Source organism: Nelumbo lutea, chromosome 2 (genome assembly GCF_056320005.1).
Source record: "Nelumbo lutea isolate HS-2025 chromosome 2, American lotus-T2T, whole genome shotgun sequence".
NCBI lineage: Eukaryota > Viridiplantae > Streptophyta > Magnoliopsida > Proteales > Nelumbonaceae > Nelumbo > Nelumbo lutea.
The window spans coordinates 17,518,329-17,538,916 of record NC_142685.1 but is presented as its reverse complement, the minus strand read 5'-3'; the positions used below and the strand labels follow the sequence as shown (position 1 = coordinate 17,538,916).

General features: G+C 35.9%; 2 protein-coding genes across 3 annotated transcripts; one reads left to right on the top strand and one right to left on the bottom strand.

The window, feature by feature from the left end:
* Positions 1-1,806: 1,806 nt before the first annotated feature.
* On the bottom strand, positions 1,807-3,868 carry LOC148868904 (11S globulin seed storage protein Ana o 2.0101-like). Its single transcript, XM_088967789.1, has 4 exons — positions 3,475-3,868; positions 3,086-3,354; positions 2,418-2,969; positions 1,807-2,292 (listed from the first exon to the last, which is right to left on the bottom strand). Exons 1-4 carry the CDS (start codon positions 3,806-3,808, stop codon positions 1,906-1,908), a joined length of 1,542 nt encoding a protein of 513 aa, XP_088823915.1. The 5' UTR covers positions 3,809-3,868; the 3' UTR covers positions 1,807-1,905.
* Positions 3,869-12,540: 8,672 nt separating this feature from the next.
* Positions 12,541-20,121, top strand: LOC148868903 (uncharacterized). Of its 2 annotated transcripts, XM_088971636.1 has the most exons (5): positions 12,541-12,655; positions 12,838-13,358; positions 13,499-13,614; positions 18,019-18,262; positions 18,551-20,121. In XM_088971636.1, exons 2-5 carry the CDS (start codon positions 12,942-12,944, stop codon positions 19,925-19,927), a joined length of 2,154 nt encoding a protein of 717 aa, XP_088827762.1. In that variant the 5' UTR covers positions 12,541-12,655; positions 12,838-12,941; the 3' UTR covers positions 19,928-20,121. The 2 variants fall into 2 exon arrangements, with proteins under 2 accessions (XP_088827762.1, XP_088827761.1); XM_088971635.1 differs by having other exon boundaries at positions 12,614-13,358.
* The last annotated feature ends 467 nt before the right edge of the window (positions 20,122-20,588 follow it).

The window sequence follows — 20,588 nt, the reverse complement described above, 5'->3', positions numbered from 1 at the left end:
ACATTAACCATCTAGGTTGTCAGAAGATCTTCGTAAAAGACACCAAACGACACCTTAGTTTCTTATTACCTAAATGCAATCAAACTATTTTTTTTTAGTAAATTTACATTGAAACTTGTCAATGTCTATACACATGATAAATAGTTAAATACTAAATACTTTGTTGAGTTAAAAAAAAAAACATGCAACTTAAATTTACTTATTTGAAATTTGCATACTAAACCCCATGCATCAATTATACTGTTTGTTTTGCCTATTTGTTATATACTTATTTGTTCCTCAAATGATGATGATATAAAAGTGAAGCACATTGAAATGATTTTTTCATGTAGACAAACAAATGAACAATTAATAATTTTTCCAAGGGGGTGTTTTGGTGCAAGTAGAAGGCTCTAAAAAGAGCAAGGGAAAGAAGAAAAAAATATTCAAAACTTCTATCAGCCATACTGCCTTTAATGTATTGCCTTTATGCTTGGGAGAGTGCATATGTACGGTGAAAATACAAGGTTTAGAAATGTGATCTCTCTCATAGGACATTATCTCCTTGCTCCAAACCCCACTGCTCTCTCCTTAATTCTCCCTTCCTTCCCTTTCCCACCATCTTGATTGAAGTAGATGAAAAGGAGCTCTTGGAGATAACTTTGCATTTAGAACTCAACATAAATAGTAATGCGTTGGTTTATTCAAGCCGTAAATGGAAAGGAGATATTGAAGTTAATTCTAAATCGCCACTGGTTTTGTTCTGTAGGGTTTAGCCAAAGCTGCACATGCAAAGGAGATCTAGTAGCTAATTCTAAATCACTCATCTGTTCAAACCAATGTTTTTTTTTTTTTTTTTTTTTTTCTATATTTTGGCATCATTAAAGCGAGCAATTTGTATCTAGAACGATGCACTATCTCCCAAAATTGCTCATCTTCCAAGGTTTTCTCTTATTAACCATCTAGACAGAATAGAGATTGCTCATCTTTTTGGATCTATTTTCACTTCCTAATGCTCTATTTTTGTCATGGTAATGTATAGCGGATCATGGTTTGGAAGCATGCCAGCAGTTCTATGATCATTCAAAATATTTCCAGGGTAGTTCTTCTTGCTCTGAACGTTTGAAAGAGATATTTTTTATCCTCTTTTCTGTTCAGCTTTTTTTTTTTTTTTTTTTGCTTTGTTTTCACTTCTCAACGGTTTTTTTTTTCGTCATAGTATTGTATACCAACAAGTGCATTAGTTCTAATCTTCGGGAAGCATAGTAGCAGTTCTCTCATTCTTCAAAATACATTTAGGTATGAAGTTCTTAACGTTAGAAAGAAGTATGTTTTCATCCTCTTACTTTATATATTTATTTTTTTGAAGTGAATGCTAGCAGTTGTTATAATAACTATTAAATAATTAAATAAAATATTAAGGAAAATAAATTAGTTATGATACTAAAATTTTATTATTATATTGCGATCAGGTCGGGTTAATGAATACTTTGTGTTAACGATGATTTGCAACTAGGAGGATCCCATGACTTGGGTCACCCTGACAGTAGAGGATCATTTTCAATCATCTTTTTCCGGTTCCTGAGATGGTTGCACGGTTATTGCTGCATGGATGAAGAAGATTATATTAGAGGTTCAGATCCAAACCGGATTCGACCCTCACCCGTCAAACACCCGATTCCAAATATGTCATAATCAATTACCATATAAACTAGCTTCACTGAGAAGTCATTTTCTCAAATCTACTTTCTGTATGGGGCCTACCTTGCAACGCAGCAAGCCACTGCATGAAAAGCTTTCCAAAAGGGGCACTGAATCCCATGTTCATAGTTGAGGAATTTAATTTGTGCTTTATTTATTATGGATCTAAACACAAAGCTCAGGCACAGGCTAACCTACCTACCTGACTTTAATTGGACTCTTATTTCACATCAAAGTAGCCGAACTAGACCTTGAAGACAAGACCCGTGTTTCCTGTCTATTGAACTTCAACCTCCTAGCTTCCTCTCTGGAAATCTGGTATGAGTTGGTGAGCACCTCTTCAGGCATGGCACGAATGACTGAATTTCTCCCGGCAAGAGTGCTTACCATTGCATTGTCATTAGTCTTGAATGATACCCATTCGAAGCCATTCTCTCCAGCTTGTATAGCTATGGCAAAGTTTTGTGGAAGGATCAAGAGTTGATCACGACGAAGCTGGCCATTGTAGACTGTTTGTCCAGAGTTATCAACAACTTGAACCCGAGCATCTCCACTAAGAACATAGATGATGCCGTGTGCATTGATGTTCCAGTGAGGGGACAACATAGCATTCTGCGCAAATTATCGAGGCCACAATTCAACAATTAATTAATGCAACTAATTAAGAAGAAGAAAAACAAACACATACGATAGATTGATCAGTAATGAGAAAGAGAGAGGGAGAAGCTTATTGTAACCTGGTAGAGAGTTCCTCTCTCAGCACTGAGTTGGAGGGTCTGGAGAATTGGAAGGTTTTGACTATTGAGGATGGTGACGCGTCCTCCATATGGACTGTAGAAATCAGCATGCTTCGGTTTTTCAATGTTCTGTCTAAATACCATGTTGCAAATCGCCTCCTCTACACCATTTGCACCCATTTGTTGTTCTTGTGCATATTCTTCGTCCTCTTCATCGCTAGAAGTTGGCATAATCATCCGAAGCTCTTTCTCAACATTAACAATTCCTCCCCTCTGATCATTTTCACCTTGTAGCTTTCTTGCCGTCTCCGTGCTTACACCGAAAGCTTGGGCCAACGTCTCAGTGTCAAAACCGCTGAAGATGTTAGCAGAGTTCTCTTGTCTGGCCTTCTGATCATGTTGGTATGACGACTTGCCCCCTTTTTGTTGCTGTCTTTGTTCTTGTGAAGAGCTCTGCTGCCCAGCCTTCTCACGTCTGGAGAAGGATTCACCGTGTTGCTGTTGCTGCTGCTCTTCTTGCTGTTGTTGTGAGTTACCAGCAAGGTAAAATTGCTAAACGTACACATAAAATGGTCAATTGTAAGCAAATGATATGATTCTGCTTTTTTTTTTGGATGAATAAGCAACCAGTTTATAATAAGGTTCAATGAATGAGTTAGAATTTTTACTCTTTTTCTATCATCAAGCTGGTTGAAGCTGTTGGCAATGTCAAAGATGCTAACAGCAACAAGGTGTGCATTGCCATTGTTGTACATCCAATGTGCAACCCCGTCTGGCACAGCAACGATGTCTCCTTGTTTCACGGATCTGATCTTCTGATGCTGATCCTGGAATCTCCGGCTTCTGTCTTCTTCTTCTTCTTCGGATTGTTGAGATTGCTGGAAGGATTGAAATGTTTCGGGGCAACCAGGAATGGATAACCCTAAAACTCCCTTCCCTGTGCATGGATCAGAGGCTCATCATTAGTCACAGAACATGCACATGTATGGATTCGAAACTGGAATAGTAACGAAGATGCATGGGTTTAGATCAGCAGGAAGAGATAGAGATAGCTTGCCTTCAACAATATATATGAGCCTGTGTGCATTGTAATACGAGGGCAAAGAGAGGCCCTTGGGTTGGATAGTAACACGAGAAGCAGCAACACCAGCACACTGAAATTGGTTGTTGTTTTCGTCCCATTCCTCAACGAAACCAGCCTCGGCCTCTCTCCGGCGAGTAGGTTCGAGGGCGTCCAAGTTCTCAACTCGGCACCTGTTTTGTTCTTTGCCCATGGAACGGCGTTGTGTTGGGGACTGGCCTTGCCGTTGTCGCTGCCACGTCTGAGCTAAACAAACATGACACAATACAATAAGGCAAAGACAAACAGAAAACAGAGAAGACTTGGCCATTGTGTACAAGTTGTTGAGACGGGAAAGAGATTCTCTATTGATGAATTGAGGTGAAGCGGCGAGAGGAATGGTTGGGTATTTATAATAGGAATAAATGGATTAGTGTTTGACACCTTTCAGGTGATCACAGTGAGGTTCAGGCACTCACCACACCATGCATGCCACTACAGTATTGTGTGAACACATAGTAATACATTTGATCAGGGCAAGTTCTAGGTGGCGGTGTCCTTCAAGCAAGTGTAGCCCACTCAGCCTGAACCTTGAGAAAGTCATTGGACTATTTCACCCTGATTTTCTTTGTACAATGGCACGGCTACGGTATCTTGAATTTGGGTCCCGACGCACCGGACATATTAGGTAAGCACAATTAGTATACATGTAATAGATCTGTGACACATGTTCCATTGATTTTTATTCATACGATTTTATTCCTTTAATAGAAAATTTTCATTATTTTTTTATTTTTATTAAAATAATTAAAAATAAAAACAATGAAAAAGGAAATCTAAACGTGTTGGGAGTTGAGATTCATTTATGTTTTTCTTTTTCATTGTTTTTTATTTTTAATTATTTTAACAAAAAATAAGAAAATAATGGATAATCTCTGTCTAACGAATAAAAATGTTTGTATGAATGGCACATTAAGTGGGACATGTATCACACATCCTCCCTCATTGTGCTTAATACATCTGGACCCAAGATTTGAGTGCAAGTGTATATACAAAAATCCCTTTGAACACTGCTTTTAATGGATTATTTGGCAAGTATTTTTATTGCTGTCTTCAACAACAAAATAAGAAAACATGTATTTTTCTGGGTACATAGTTTTATGATATGGAAATATTCTCATAGATCATAATAGATATTTAACTAGCAGAGGGGCCCCAATGCCCTATGAAATAGAATTATAACATTGCTATATGCTATATTAAAAAAGAGAATGTTTCTTAATAAGAAATTTGCAATTATAAGTATTCAAGTTTTGAAACTCATATACACTTAAAAGAGATTATTATGTGCTCTTTTTTAAACACTGCTTCAACAAAGCATCTCATATAAAAGAATACGATATTACAATGATAGTTTAGTTATACTTCATATTTGTCCTTTGTTTCACATCGAGAACTCCCAGTTGACTCAAACCATAGGACCATTCGGCTCAGGAACTGTCCAGGCAACCGGTTCCATTTTACCCCAAACCCGGTCCCTGGCCAAAAATCGTTGAATCAATCAACGACCTATTGACCTGGGTAGTTAAACCGTCGACCTGTTCAATGGCTTTTGGCCATTTTTATTTTTAATTGTTTTTTATTTTTTTAATTTTTGTTGTCAAAACAAGCCATCCGTTCGAACCAGACGGTCAAACTATCGACCTGGAAACCAATGGCCAAAACAGTTCCATTTTCATGTTGTTTTTTGTAGATGTCAATAATTAGACAAAATAACTTTGTAGTCATAGTCATGGGAAGGATGGACATTGCAATGGATTCCAAAACCTTGAAAGATAAATCCAAAGTGGCCTCAAATATAGGAAAAAACATGATGGTAAATCCACCAAACTGGAAAAAATCAGAAAGTTTAGTCCAAAGTTCCGCTTTGAGACAAAGCTAAACATACATGTAATCAAAGAAAGAGACAAAGCAGATCGTCTTGTAAGAAAAAAAAATATTGCACAAAGAACCTAAAGAAAAAAACAAAAGGGAAGAAATAAAATGGTGGTAAACCCTGGAGGGTCTTGAAGAAGAAGAAGAAGACCAAACATAAAAAAAAAGTAGAAAATGAAAAAAAAGGAACAAAATGCACACGATTGAATAAAGCTCACAGTAGAAGAAACCTTTGAATAGTAAAAATCCAAAAGCATAAAAAACCGTGGTTTACGAACCGCCATGAAATCGAACGAACGGACATTTTGGCTCGGGAACCGTCTAGACAACCGGTTCCGTTTTACCCCAATCCCAGTCCCTGGCAAAAAACCGTTGAATCAGTCAACAACCCATTGACCCAGGCAGTTGAATCGTCGACCTGTTGACCCGTCCAATGATTTTTGGTTGTTTTTTATTTTTAAATTTTTGTTTTTAGAACGGGTCATCCATTCGAACTGGACGGTTAAACCATTGATCCAAAAACCGGTGGCCAGGATAATTCCATTTTCGTGTCATATAAGTCGCATGCTCGAGTGACATAACACACATGATACTGCTTAATGGACCTCACACACTCAATTTTTTGCATGTAATTTTTGTTGTCAAAACAGGTCGTTCGTTTTAACCGGACGGTCAAACTGCCATTTTTTTATTATTTTAATTGGAAACTCTCTAAGTAACCGATTTCATTTTACCCCAATCCCAGTCACAGGCCAAAAACCATTGAATTAGTCAACAACCCATTAACCCAAGCAGTCGAAGGCCATCCATTCGAACTAGATGGTCGAACCGTCAACCTAAAAACCGATGCCCAGAACAATTTCATTTTCGAGTTGTATGAGCCACACACTTGAATGGCATAACACATATGATACTACTTAATGAACCGCACACACTCAATTTTTTGCCTATAATTTTTTTGTTAGAATGGGCTCTCTGTTCAAACCGTTGACCTGGAAACCGGTGGCCAAAATGGTTCCGTAATTTTTTGTTTGTATTTTTATTGTCAAAACAAGCCTATATATATAGCACACGCTTGAGTGACATAACACACATGATACTGCTTAATGGACCTCACACTCTCAATTTTTTGCATGTAATTTTTTTGTTGTCAAAACAGGTCATCCGTTCAAACCGGATGGTCAAATCGCCATTTTTTTTATTATTTTAATTGGGAACCATCTAAGTAACCGATTTCATTTTACCCCAATCTCGGTCCCTGGACAAAAACCGTTGAATTAGTCAATGACCCATTAACCCAAGCGGTCGAAGGCCATCCATTCAAACTAGATGGTTGAACCGTCAACTCAAAAATCGATGCCTAGAACAGTTTCATTTTCGAGTTGTATGAGTCACACACTTGAATGACATAACACATATGGTACTACTTAATGAACCTCTCACACTCAATTTTTTACCTATGATTTTTGTTGTTAGAACGGGCTCTCTGTTCAAACCGTTGACCTAGAAACCAATGGCCAAAATGGTTCCGTAATTTTTTGTTTGTATTTTTGTTGTCAGAACAAGCCTATATATATGTATATATATATCACACGCTCGAGTGACATAACACACATGATACTGCTTAATGGACCTCACACACTCAATTTTTTGCATGTAATTTTTGTTGTCAAAACAGGTCGTCCGTTCAAACCGGACGGTCAAACTGCCATTTTTTATTATTTTAATTGGAAACCGTCTAAGTAACCGATTTCATTTTACCCCAATCCCGGTCCCTGGCCAAAAACCGTTGAATTAGTCAACGACCCATTAACCCAAGCGGTCGAAGGCCATCCATTCGAACTGGATGGTCGACCGTCAACCCAAAAACTGATGCCCATAACAGTTTTGTTTTCGAGTTGTATGAGTCACTCACTTGAACAGCATAACACATATGATACTACTTAATGAACCACACACACTCAATTTTTTCCTATAATTTTTGTTGTTAGAACGAGCTCTTTGTTCAAACCGTCGACCTGGAAACCGATGGCCAAAATGGTTCCGTAATTTTTTGCTTGTATTTTTGTTGTCAGAACAAGCCTATATATATGTATGTATGTATATAAGATTACTAAATAACCAAATTATTATTCATTAAAATTGGTAGATTCATTATCTAAAAATGAATTCAAAATTTCTGTTAATATTAAATAATTAATGGAATTATTGTAATTTATTAAAATTACTGTATAAATTTCTAAAAATGATTAGTAAATATTAATTTCCAATTCATAGAATTATGCAATTTAGAAGATTATTATTTATTAATAATTATTACATTTAAATATCCATAACTTTTTTGTAATTATTAAAATATTTAAATTTGCTAATTAGTAATCACTAAATTTAGTTTTGCATAAACTTGGATGTTTGTTATTGCAGAATAATTTTGGTAATTATTAAATTAGTTAAACTTTCTAATTAATTAATTTGGGTAGTTAAATTTATTTATGAAATATTTTTCATATTTCTAATATTTACTAATATTATTTAGTAAATATCAACACTTAAACTATAATTTGCCATAATTTTGGTAAATTATAAAATTTAATTACTGAAAATTACTTGCTAAAAGTTAATGATTTTGGAAATTTAATTTCATAAACTTTTAAAAATTAATTATTAAATCAATAATTACAGAAATAATGAATAACTAATTAAGATATTAATAAATACTAATTTAATAATTAAAAATTACTAGTAGTTTTTCATTGAAAATTTGATTTCAATAAATATAAATTTATTTTTACATTTTCAATTATTTTGGTCAATTTATTAATATTTAATGGTATTATCAAATAATAATTAAAAATTTTAAATAATTTTAATGGATAATTAATTTCAATAAATATCAAATTATTTTGTACATTTTCAGTAATTTCGATATTTACTATAATTTTTTTACGATAATTAGTGATTTTGGTAATTTAATTACTAACTATTGTTCATTTTGGTAATTTAATTCAGTGAAAGTTAAATCATAAAATTTCCAATTATTCAAATAAATAATTTTAATAATTTTTGATACTACATTTATAATTGCCATTATTATTGGAACTATATTTATGGGTTTGGGGGATGACCCCAAATGGCAATAAGCATGTTCATGGCGGGAATCGTGCTCCCTATTCCCGACCCTGAGTTTTAAATTAATACCCGTCCTTGAGCCTAGTCCTCATTAGGGAAAAATATTTAGCCTCCACCCTTGGTCCCCGACAAAGGTGAGTTCCCTATTGGGGACCCAAATCCCTGAATTTTTTAATTAAAAGTTTGTTTTGAGAAAAAAAAATTATTTAAAATAAAGGAGAAGTTAGAATGCAAATAATATTTTAAATATAGTTTGATATATATAATATAAATAATATCATCAAATAACATAAATAATAGTATATACTTAATATAATACACATATATATAATTAGGGTCAAGGAGGGTGTGGATTTGACTCCCCATCCCTGTTTGGTCGGGAGGCCAGGTACCGAGCGGGGATGGGGAAAATTGTCATCCCTACCCCCGGATTTTATAGCTCGATAGAGCAATATGTTTTAAGCTCTATAAATCCGAACATCATTTTCCTTTGCATCACAGGGGCCCACTAGTGTATATATATATATATTCCCAAACTAATTCTAAGGAAATGGATGATTAGTATCTCTTAAATGATATTTGGTGCAATACAATTTCCTACGCCAATGAGAAAGTGCCATGTGGCATGCCTTGAAGGGCATTCTCAGCAATTCATAGGCTTGGAGGGGGCATCTCAATAATTTCCATCAAACAGTTAAAGAGAGATCGGCTTCAGTCAGTGCAAGGCCTCTTCGAACACTGTTCAAACAGCCTTTACAACCTTGCATCGGCTATCCTAAATATAGTAAGGTAAAAGAAGAAGGAGTTCGGCTTCTATTAGGGCAAGTCGGTGCTCGCACCCTTTGAGAAGTCCCTTGCAACTTTGCATTGGAAATATCTCCCATAAAATAAATCACATAACTATGGCGATATTTCCAAGGCAAAGCTGCAAAGGCTGTTGGAACGGGCTTGGCCCTTACTGAAGCCGGACTCAAGAAGAAGGCACAACTCTCATGTACTTCCACTAGATTCACTCTTGCACTCTTCCCCACCTTGGCACACCTCGATTATCTCTCTCTTACCTCAACTAACTTCTTGTTGGAGTGGCCACCCTTAGACTATTCCCCTGCGGCCTCTACAAGCTTTTTGTGCTCATATGTGGGACCCACCGTAATCTTCAACATTGTTTTCCAACTTTACCATCATTGCAAATTTTTGAAAAAAAAAAAAAAAACAGTAGTCATTGGACTGTTGATAACATTTTTCAATAAAACAAAAAAATAGAAGTGTTAAACACGAATTTTTAGGGTAAATCTATGTCGGAAAAGGTAAAAAGTATAATATTGGAAAAGCTTTGACTAATAACACACCCCCTCCTCCATGAATGATGATGAATGCCACATGATTGCTTACCACCTTTAAATGACTAATTACCCCTTCTTCCAAAACACGATTGCTTACCACCTTTGTTTCGAGAAATCACAAAGGTGAATTAGTCTTTGCAGTTGTAAGAACAAAGCCTTAAAACCCTAAGATCACATATGCATGTGTCAGGAGACTTTTGCAATTACCGCTGATTGCAGGAGCCTTTTGCAACAATTTCAAGTTGCCAATATCTACTTTTTAGGACGTACAAGTCATAGAGTTGCCTGCGCTCTTGATAAATTTGGTTAATTTGTCTATTCAAATAAATAATCAACACTTATGTTTAACAACTGTAATTAAAAATTAAAAAAATAATAATATTTAAAATTAGTAGTTTATAAACAAATGGAATAAATAATCTGTCAATTCTATATTTACATCAAAAAATTTTAATCTCAAGAAATTTATACAAATAAAATATTAATAATATAATAATTATCTTACTACTTAAAATTTATAAATTTGCACATAATATATATCTTACGAATTTTATATAGTTTTATAATTATTAATTAATATTTTAATTTAGATTTTAGATTTTATATTAAATGACAATATATTTATTATTTACAAAAAAATAAAACATTTGTTTACAAAATATTCAAGAATATAATATTAAATTGAATTTATCAAATCCACTAATTTACATTTATATGAAAAATGATTTTTAATTTCAAAAAAATTATAGAAATAAAAATGTTAATAATGAAATAATTATTTAATAATTAAAATTTATGAATTTGCATATGATATATATCTTAGAAATTTTAATAGATTTGATATATTTTAAGTTAAAGTTGTATATTTTTTTTTTATAAATTATTAAATGATAATTTAGTATTTGGTTAACCTTTTTGTCATAGGTCCATCTTGAACTCTTAATTAATACATTGTATGATATCTATGTGTTCTATTATATTAAATAAAATATATTTTTTATATACACCATATATATTTATACATTATTTATGGTTATTTGACTATAAATTTAGTGTTACTAATGTATTTATAAAATTTGTATATATTTTCCTAGTGTAATCCAAGTGTTTCTATATTTTTCAAACATAAGAGGAGTCATGCCCCCCTCCCCCTCCTATGCGTTCAAAATTCCTATAAAATCTATTTAAGTTCCATTTATATTAGCTCCCTTACCCATATTTTCTAGCTTTTGACCCCCTATCTAGGTTTTCTAGGTTTTGGCCCCTCAATAATGTATATTTTTGGTTTCAATTATGTTTATTGAGTAAAGGTTTTATTGGCGGTGCCACATAAGTGCCCCATCAACAAATGCATTTGTATGTATGGAAGTTTGCAAATGCTTTAAGAAACTTCATTTTGGAGCTTCCTAAAAGAGATAGACATCTATTAGCATTTTACTGATGTTGTGCCTAATAGTACTTATATATCATAAACTCCTGTTTCTCAGTTTTTCAATCAATGAATAAACGTAAACCAAACCAAATACCCTGAAAATACCCTACCTCTGCTCTGAATACGATACCCGATACATGGTTTAATTTTTATCTGAGCAATGATTTAATGGATTAATATACCTATGGGCATCTTTAAAAAAATTATGTTAATTGCTAAAATGACTAAATTAAATCTAATGATAATGTCTATGCTAGTGATGAAAGGTCTGGATCCGCCATGTTCAAACCATCACCATCATACGAGAACATCCATGCTTGACTCCGAATCTGACCGTGCGCAAGCACCCTGATTCCTTCCTTCCAGTTTTTCTCTCTCTGTTTCTCTGTCTGCACGGTGCACATGCATTGCGCCATTCAAACTAAAACCATTGGTCAGATTACTTCCCTATGTACGAACAATCGGGATTAGTTACTCACACACCGCACCTTCAATAGGGGTGATCATTTCAGACTGGCCCGGTCGGACTGGATTTTGTGTTCAGGCTCGGGCCTATATCAGATTTGCAAATTTTAGAATCAGGTTTGTGTTTGATACTTTAAGTTCGGCTCGTATATATTTAAACTTATATTTTTTGAAGATAAATTTACATATTTGATATATAATGTATATATACATATATATTATTTTACATTATATTATATTTTATATATAAATATTATAACATTATATATATATATAATTTATATTATATATAATATTTTATATTATATAATATACAAAATAAATTTATATGCATATTTTGTCATTTAAAATATATTTATATAATATTTTATATATAAATGATATTGGCCTCTAATCAGATCCAGCCTGACCTGGGCCTATAGACCTGGGCCAGTACTTGTGTAATTCCGAGCCGGACTAAATCAGACCTAAACTATAAACCTTATCATAAGTGCAAAGCCCGGCGCGGCGCGGCGATGTTCTCGATGGGCGGCTTGGACGCGTTGTGAGGAATGATTAATGAAGAGCAGATCCGGGCAGGAGTAGGAGTAGCGTTCTCATTGAAAAAAACCACTTCAAAATATCAGCTGACGTAAGTAGAATCTTGGTGGAATATGTCGGTTTGTGTGGTTCCGACGGACCAGGAGTGGGGGCCATTTAAAAAAGTGACGTGGACAGATGCCATTCTGCAAACATTTGCCGTCGGATCTAAAATCCCCACAAAAGCATAATTAATGAACTCTTTCAAGTCCGCAGGGTCTCCACATGATATATATGTAATGTGCCCTGACCGGCTTATCTTAATCTTCATTCTTCAATTGCAGCGACGTTTGAGGTGATTTCTGTTTCCTTCTCGGCGCCCTTAATTTCTCATAACCGCCTCTTGCTTCTTTCTAATTATAATAGCGCTTAATCTGATTTCTTGTTCGGCGTTCTTTTCTGATCGATTTGTCTACGCCTTCGCACTTGTTAGTTAGGGTTCTTGATCGATCTCTTGTTCGATTTCTGTAATTTTAGGTTCCTATAGAGTGGATCCCCATTTCTGGCACAACGGTCAAGGATCCGGATCCTGGGACGTTTATATAATTGCAATTAGATTCATTAATTTTGGGAGATTCATAATGGTTAACTCAAAAAAGGAGAAATTTGCTGACGATGAAAAAACCGATGGTTCAGATAACGAAATTCAATCTACAGATGACATGTTTGATGAACAATCATCTGGTGTTTCCTCGATGGAGAACGAAATCTCTTGCGGTGGATCTACCGGACCTTCGAGCACAACGCAGGAGAGTGGTAGATGCTCTGGACGTGGGAGGGGGCTCACGGAGAGGCTTAGGGGTATGTTTGGAGATGAAGGTGATGGAGATCTGTTGCTTCAGCAAAGCGATCGTGAGCAAAGCGTATTACAGTGGCTTCAAGCCCTGGATTTTCAGGTTAGCGGGGCGTGCCGTGCCGATGAAAGGTTGAAGCCGTTGCTCAAGCTGAATGCCTCGAGCGGTATCGCTGAAGATCGCTTGCTGGCTCATCTGAATCAGGTCCGTTACAATTTTCTCGTTTGCCTGGGACCTATATTATAATAAAGACTATGGCGACCATTTATAAGGAAACAATAACTGTATACAAATTATTAATATTATTCTCCTGCTAAATTTTTTGCTCCTTGATTCGTAAACAGCACTTTGAGGCATCGGAGGTTGGTATGTTAGCGAGGTGCTTGTGTATTCCTCTTGTTTCCATTCGCGTTGGAAAGGTCATCAAACAAGTGAATCTTCTGTGCCCAACTGCTACAAGGTAGTGAAATTACCTGTTCGTACGCATGTATGCATGCCGCTTTTTTTTTTTTTCACATCGAATTCATTCATTGATATGCACAATGCACTTTTGTTTCCATTCACATCTTCATTCTGTTCTGTGCAAAAATTTTCTGATGGAATCAAGGTACGATGCAAAATGATTGATGTCTCTCAAAGCATTGTTCTTGATCTATCATATTTAATTAATTGTTTTAAATACTATTGTAAGATTAGTTGCATGCAGTCAGGCATTGAAATGACCTGTCATGGTTCTCTAGAGAACGTCTAGTATTTCGTTTGCTGGTGTTTCTTCTCTGCTCATGGTGTTCTACTCTTTCATTGTCCTTATTGATGTAACAGATGGATGTGTGGGAGGACAAATACTCAATTGTTCAGAATGCTGATGCCTTTTTATCTGGAAGTTGATTGCAAGTTAGCTGTTAAATTCTATTTTTCATGGCTTGTTTCAAGTTTCATTTGTTATTATTTTTCTTTGTGTGACCATTATCTCTGCCTTCATAAATGGATGTTACTTTGTACCTTCTTTATATTTATTAAAGTTTGCCTGTTATGAAGTGAAAAAAATCATCATGCATCATTTTCACTTGTTATGCTTGTGTGGACATTTTTTTCATTGTTGTTGGCAGATGCATGAAGTGAAAGAGTAGAATATGGTATTTTTCTGTATAGGAATTTTATGTTTTCTTTTTTTTATAATTTTGGGTGTGGGGGGAGTTGTTTACGCCTCTAGGAGTTTTTGATGAAATATTATTCACTTAACGTGTTGCTATATTATTACAACGTTATTGACTTGAAAATACGATTATTAATTAATAACAGAGTTGCCAGATCTATTGCAAAAAAAGGGGATAAAAAATTCAAACCCCTGCTATATTTCTTTTTGACAGCATCATTTATGCCTTTCTGGCCCTCCTGAGATGTTGTTCTCTGGATCAGGGGCATTGTTTATTCTCTATCACAGGACTTGCTTTAGGGTGCAAACATTGCATTTCCTTTATATGCATGGGACATTTGTATGGGGATATTCTTGTAACCAGTATTTCTGCTGCAATTTGAATGTCCTGTTCTAAAACCACTCTTAAATGGGAGGCACTATGGAGACTGGTTTTAATTGTTTATCCCTTTGATTGGCTTTGCTAGTAAATAATTCACTAACCATTTGTTCCCTTTGTCTTTGCTAGATAATAAAATTTTCTCAACAATTTCATGGCACTGCACTCTGAAGTTTTTTTTGGTAGTATTAATGGGGTTCAAATCATTCATAAAAAAAATGGGGTTCAAATCGTTCCTTTGTGTTACTAACTTTCTTGACTACTTGTGTATTCTGTTCTTCTTTTCCAAGTTGGTTTTGTTTATACGGTTGTGAATGAAATTGGAGTTCATCAATCCTTTTATTATCACCACTCTTAAATTGTGTTTTTTGTTGTTCTTTTTCAAATTTGATTTAATCTGCTGTTGCACTTGATCTTTTAATGCTTGATTTAATATTATGTGTATGAGTTGGCTATATTTTGGCTTGTTCTTTCTTTTCAATATTTTACTTGAATTGGTATTTCATTGCTGTAGAAGGCGACTTTATTTGATTGGAACTTTGTCCACCACTATAAAGCTCATTACCTATTATAACATGGCTGGAAAATATGTCCTGTATTTGTTGATAATTACCAGAAACTGCAGGATTCTATGTTTCAGCTTATTAATGGTGACAATGTTCATCCTTCCAAATAAAGATATCTTTTGATTTGTAGGTAAAAGTGGGCGTTTGTGATGTTCTATTATGGTCTCTGAAATAAGAGGAAGTGAAGGTAGTTTCATGTCCCTATATTATATGGTTCCCTTCTTACTTACAGATCCCATATTTCTTATGGTGTTAACAGAGTCAAACTTGTTTTGTTTTAATTGGAAGTTGAAAGTGATATTTTGGTGTTAGTTGAGGTTTAGAAACCTTTAGGTACTAATGTTTATATAATAGCTTGTATGCTCTTGCCTGTTTGTACAATTTTTTGATCAGTATTGCCTGTTTGTACATTTGGAAACCTTCAGCTTCTAATTTTTATGTTATAGCTTGTAAGCTGTTTGTGTACCATTATTTGATGTTCGAGTGTTGATATACCTATTTCTTTTTCCATTGCCACTTTGCACATATACCTACTTATTTTTCCATTGCCACTTTGCACATGTATTTGATCATCTCTTTTTTTTTTAATGAAATAAAGTTCCCAAATTCTGTCTTTACAGATTTTGAATTTGCACATGTGTACTGACTGAGGCCTATTCAGTGTTTATTGTTATATGTTTATAAGATGTGTTATTAATAAATTATTGTTTCATTTGAATTGAGTTAATGGTGCTGCCGCAAATGAAGAATTGTGCTAAGCCTGTCAATGTTGCTTATCTACTGAACATAAACAAGAAAATAGTTGCAACCCCACTTCCCCATGAAGAAGAAGACAATATTCCCCCTTCTGCCCTCTCTCTGTCAAATCGGTTTCGAGATACAGTTACTGTGTCCCAACCAAGTAGAAGTAGAGGGAGTTTCTGATGGTTTGGAATTCAAAAAATTAAATTTTGCTACAAGTCTTGTTTCCACAGATAAATCCTGGTCAATCAGGATCAGAGTTGATCTCCTGAAGGTTTTGCAAACTTATAACAATTGTTATCAAGCTGAAATGGTGCCAGTTCCAGATAAATGAAATTTAAAGTAATTATGGTATTATAACATTTCGCACTAACAAGTTTGCTAATCTCCTGAAATGAAATTGAAGTTGCTATTCCTGTTGCTGAACCCATTCTTTTAAGTGGGATGGCTCTATACTGTTTTAATTAGTTAATTATAACCCCCCAATTAAATGGCATCAGCTAATAATTCGAAGTAAATTGTTATCTCAAGCTGCAAACCTTTCTCTCAATAGGTGGTTTTGTAGAATTTTGTTTAGTATGCGTTGGATCCATTCTTGAAGTCAGATTTTATAGTTTTCAGTTTATTATTTACTTGTGGTAGTTGGAAATGATTATGATTTGATATAACACAGAACTTGAACAACCAAATTCAGGGATCTATTAATCATAAAAAGGTTTCTCTTTTTAAAGTTGCAGGAGGTTCTTTGAGAGAAGTGATCTATTACAAGTTGAAGGGTTTAGAACAATTAGAGGCAGACCAAAAGGGACATGGTTTGAAGTGATGAGAAATGACTTCAGGGCCCATAACTTAACAATGCACATATGGCACCAAACAGAACAGAATGATGGAACAAGATTTATGTAGCTGACCCATATACCTAGGACAAGGCTTAGCTGAGTTGAGTATTTTGACCTTTAGTGTTATTTAGATTGCATTAGAATATAAGTCAGACTTCTGGTGTAATTTTTATACAGAGGTGGCTGTATGTCTTGTCCAACCCTAGCATCTTTATGAAACCTGTGTAGACATGTGGTCTAGCATGTGCATCTCTGAAACTTTTATCTGATCCATATCAATGTCTTATTGGCAGCAGACATGTTTATGGCACTCGAGTTAATTCAAAGATTTTGTAATTTTGTCTTCTGTCAAATTTAAAGCTTGTCTGGAGCTTCAAGGCTGTGCTCTTCCTACTCTGCTTAGAAATTTGTCTCTGTGTAGTCCCTTGGCCTTTTAGAAAGTCAAAGTGGGTTACTAATAAGGCTAATATTGGATTTTCCTTGACAAAATGTTAGCTGCCTTGGTCGAATAAGAAAGACCCTTCAATAGTTCTTATTCTATTCCTTGAAGACTTGAATGACTGAACGCCAACATAACCTTAAGTTGGAATAGAGTTATGATGGGAGTATGGGCACCCTTGTTCCTTAATGACCAAAATACAGAAAGAAACATGTGGATAGCAAATAAGAATCTTCAGTTGTACAAATGGAGGCTGGATAATTTGCGTCAGTATTTGGGACCTTTAATATATGAGCAATTTTTACCAATAGGGAAAAGAAAAAAGTACAAGCAGTTTCGAAAAAGATAACTGTGGAAGTGGGAAAAATACGTTGCTCTAGTAGAAGTTGCATATATTATTGAGCCCATTTGGTTGTGGAGAAACAAGGAGGAACCAAAATTTTAACCTTAACTTTCACACTGATTTGATTGAACGTGTATCCTAATGAATCTTGAACCTGCAAAACTTATTTGAATTTTAAGGGATAATTGAATCTCCAACAAGCAGTGGGAACATAATGATGAATTTATTACTACTATCACAAGATATAATTATGTACTTCACTGGATTTCTGTGTTCAATTATCTGTTGGATTTTAGAGTGCTGTTTTGATCTTGTTTTTAATGCTTATCATTGTGTCATTACTCCTTTTGTTCTCTATCTGATGCTTTCAAATTTCATTTTTCTGTTTTATGTTGGTACAGGGGAAATCTGAACCTCACACTATTGCCTACATCTGATCTACGCATATCATTCATTGGGGATGATGGCTGCACGGAAAGACTGGCCACATTGAAGGACAATTCTGAAAGCATGGCAGTTGTAATTGAAGAAATACCAGCTGATAATTCTGGTCGTTCTTTTCTTGTAAGGCTCCCGGGTTCTCAAGTCTTGTATTTCTGGTGTGCTGAAAAATCAAAGCTCCTTGGCATCGAGTTACTTGCAAAGGTACATAGAATTTCCTGGGTTGGGCATGCACCACTCCCCAGATTCTGTAAATGGGGCAACCCTATTTGTTTATAAAAATGAGAATCAATACATGGGGACTTCTGTCTTTGCATAAAGTAGTTTTTCCACTATTAATTAGGAAATTGTTTTGTAGATAGAGGGGGGGTAAGGGGTAAAACTCCTAGTTTAGCCCTGAAATGTTCAAATCCATATTTATATGCCAGAATGCAAATTTTCATATTGTGCATGCCTTATTTTAATTTTCCCCCCTTTCCCTACTTTGTACAGATGAAAGATTTACTCAGGAAGAAGCCTACTCTAGCTCAGCTAACTGGAATCAGCGACTCACGCCTTGACTGCTTTGCAACTCACCTCCGTGCTTATCTTCTTGGATCGAATGTGAGCAACACACAAGCAAATTCATCTGTCTCTTCAACCTCTTCAATTGATACTGCATCCCATCATTTGGAGTGTGAGCAGAACAATCAATGTTCATCTGCATCATCGAAGCCTATCCGTACCCGACATAATGGTGGTTCAGCAGCCAAAGCACATGCCCCCTATCAAGTCTGCCTCAGTCCACGATCAAATTCTTTCAAAGACGGGATACAGAGAAGCCAGTCCCTCACAAGAACCGGGGCCAAAGATAAGTTGAGGTGGCGTGGAGACGGTCACGTTTTAACCAATGATAACATGCCTGTTGCTTCAACTTCTATAACGGAAGCATCTAGTGCAAGCCAAACAGTAAATGAGAAACCTCATGAGCTTGGTGGGTCTTGCCCTTTGTTGCCATTGAGCTTTTTGGAATCACTAGGAAATTCTGTTTCTCCACCAACCTCAAATCTGCTTTCGTTTAGGTTTCCCTCGTCAGAAATTTCAGCTTCAAGTGGTTCTTTTTTCTCCCCGTACTACTGTTGGTGCCCTCCTTGTGTATCAACCTTACAAAATTCAGTGACATCACCCCAACTGCCCATCATACCAACTGAATCTGTGTCTCTGCCACCACTGTCGTCTTTTTCCTCAGTTACAAGGTTGCCGAGCTCGGTGTCCTCATCAAAGCCATCTATAAATTTATCTGATGTTCCTTCATTAGATTTTCCAGCCTTCGTGCCAGACCCAGTAGTTAGGATACCGTTACCAGTCTCCTCTTTTATAAACGTCCCAAGCTCGCATCCAGTTCCTACTTTTACACCCTTGATGTGTGACCCCATTGTACACATTCCAGTGATCGATGTTTGCTCCTCTGGCCAAGGGTACCTGGTAAGCGCAGGCCCTGCTATTTCAACAACCATTCCTCCTTTACATCCCAAACTTGTAAACCCGTTAATCCCAGAAACCGAATCGGTGGTAGAGAAGGGTGCAAGGGAGACTCTGCGGTTGCTCATCAGTTCGACGCAGACTAACCCACAGCTGATGGATGTGCTGCCTGCTGCTTTGACTAGCGCTGATGATAAGTGCACCATGCTTGTGGCAGGAAGTCGGGGTCTTTACAGTGGGGATGTTGATGTTGTTGCAAAAGGGATTGCGGCCGTGGGGTTAGTTCCTCTGCCAGGTAGATGTAATGGTGCTAAAAGATATGGGCGTGATGGTGATGATACAGAGAATCGACCAGGGCAAACTGGAAGTTCAGAAGACTCTTTTGATGGCAAAGAGGGTTCTCTCTGATCGAATTCAAGGTAGTCCAAGACTAATTAGCTTGTTAGGAGTAAGATTTTTTGTACAATTTTTGTTTTTTTGAAGCCTCTGCAGATAATTCCACGTTACGGGGGAAATTGTAGATATGTAGTTGTATCCAAACATTTTAAAGTGCATTTGATTGAAGATCCGGCCATTTCTGGGGCTCTGTGTTTTTGCTTCTACATCTTGTATTCTTCATTTTCGTTGGCAATCCTCTCTACAGAATCCTATAAAGCAGTTTCTATCTCGTGAACATCCGGGAAAAAGCATTTTACCAATTTATCACTCGTCTTTAGAAATTACATTTGCAAGTTTTCTTCTCATTATTCATCATTTGCAACATTAAAGGGACAGCCTCCATGGGCCCAACCTAAGCCTACTTCAACCAGAGCTTTTTTGAACAAGAGTTGAGTTTTTGAAATTAAAGCTCGGATTGGGCCAAAATACTCGGGCTTAATTTAAATTCAGGTTGGTATTTAGGGATGGCAATTTCCTCCGTAAAACCGGGGCCCTGCCCTGTCTTGCCTCGAATGGGATGGGTATTCCCCTACCCTAAACAAGGATGGAGCGGGGATAGGGAAAATAATTTTTTCCCGAATCGGGTATGGTGCGGGGATGGGTTTTGTATATAATTCCCCGAATCCGGAGA

Bases quoted from the DNA above. Each gene is read 5' to 3' on its own strand.
- LOC148868904 (XM_088967789.1), bottom strand. From the start codon at position 3,808: ATGGCCAAGTCTTCTCTGTTTTCTGTTTGTCTTTGCCTTATTGTATTG. The intron at 2,970-3,085 runs GTAAAAATTCTA...GTGTACGTTTAG, and splicing joins AGCTTGATGATAGAAAAAGA to CAATTTTACCTTGCTGGTAA. The intron at 2,293-2,417 runs GTTACAATAAGC...TAATTTGCGCAG, and splicing joins AGAGAGGAACTCTCTACCAG to AATGCTATGTTGTCCCCTCA.
- LOC148868903 (XM_088971636.1), top strand. From the start codon at position 12,942: ATGGTTAACTCAAAAAAGGAGAAATTTGCTGACGATGAAAAAACCGAT. The intron at 13,359-13,498 runs GTCCGTTACAAT...ATTCGTAAACAG, and splicing joins TGCTGGCTCATCTGAATCAG to CACTTTGAGGCATCGGAGGT. The intron at 13,615-18,018 runs GTAGTGAAATTA...ATGTTGGTACAG, and splicing joins CTGTGCCCAACTGCTACAAG to GGGAAATCTGAACCTCACAC.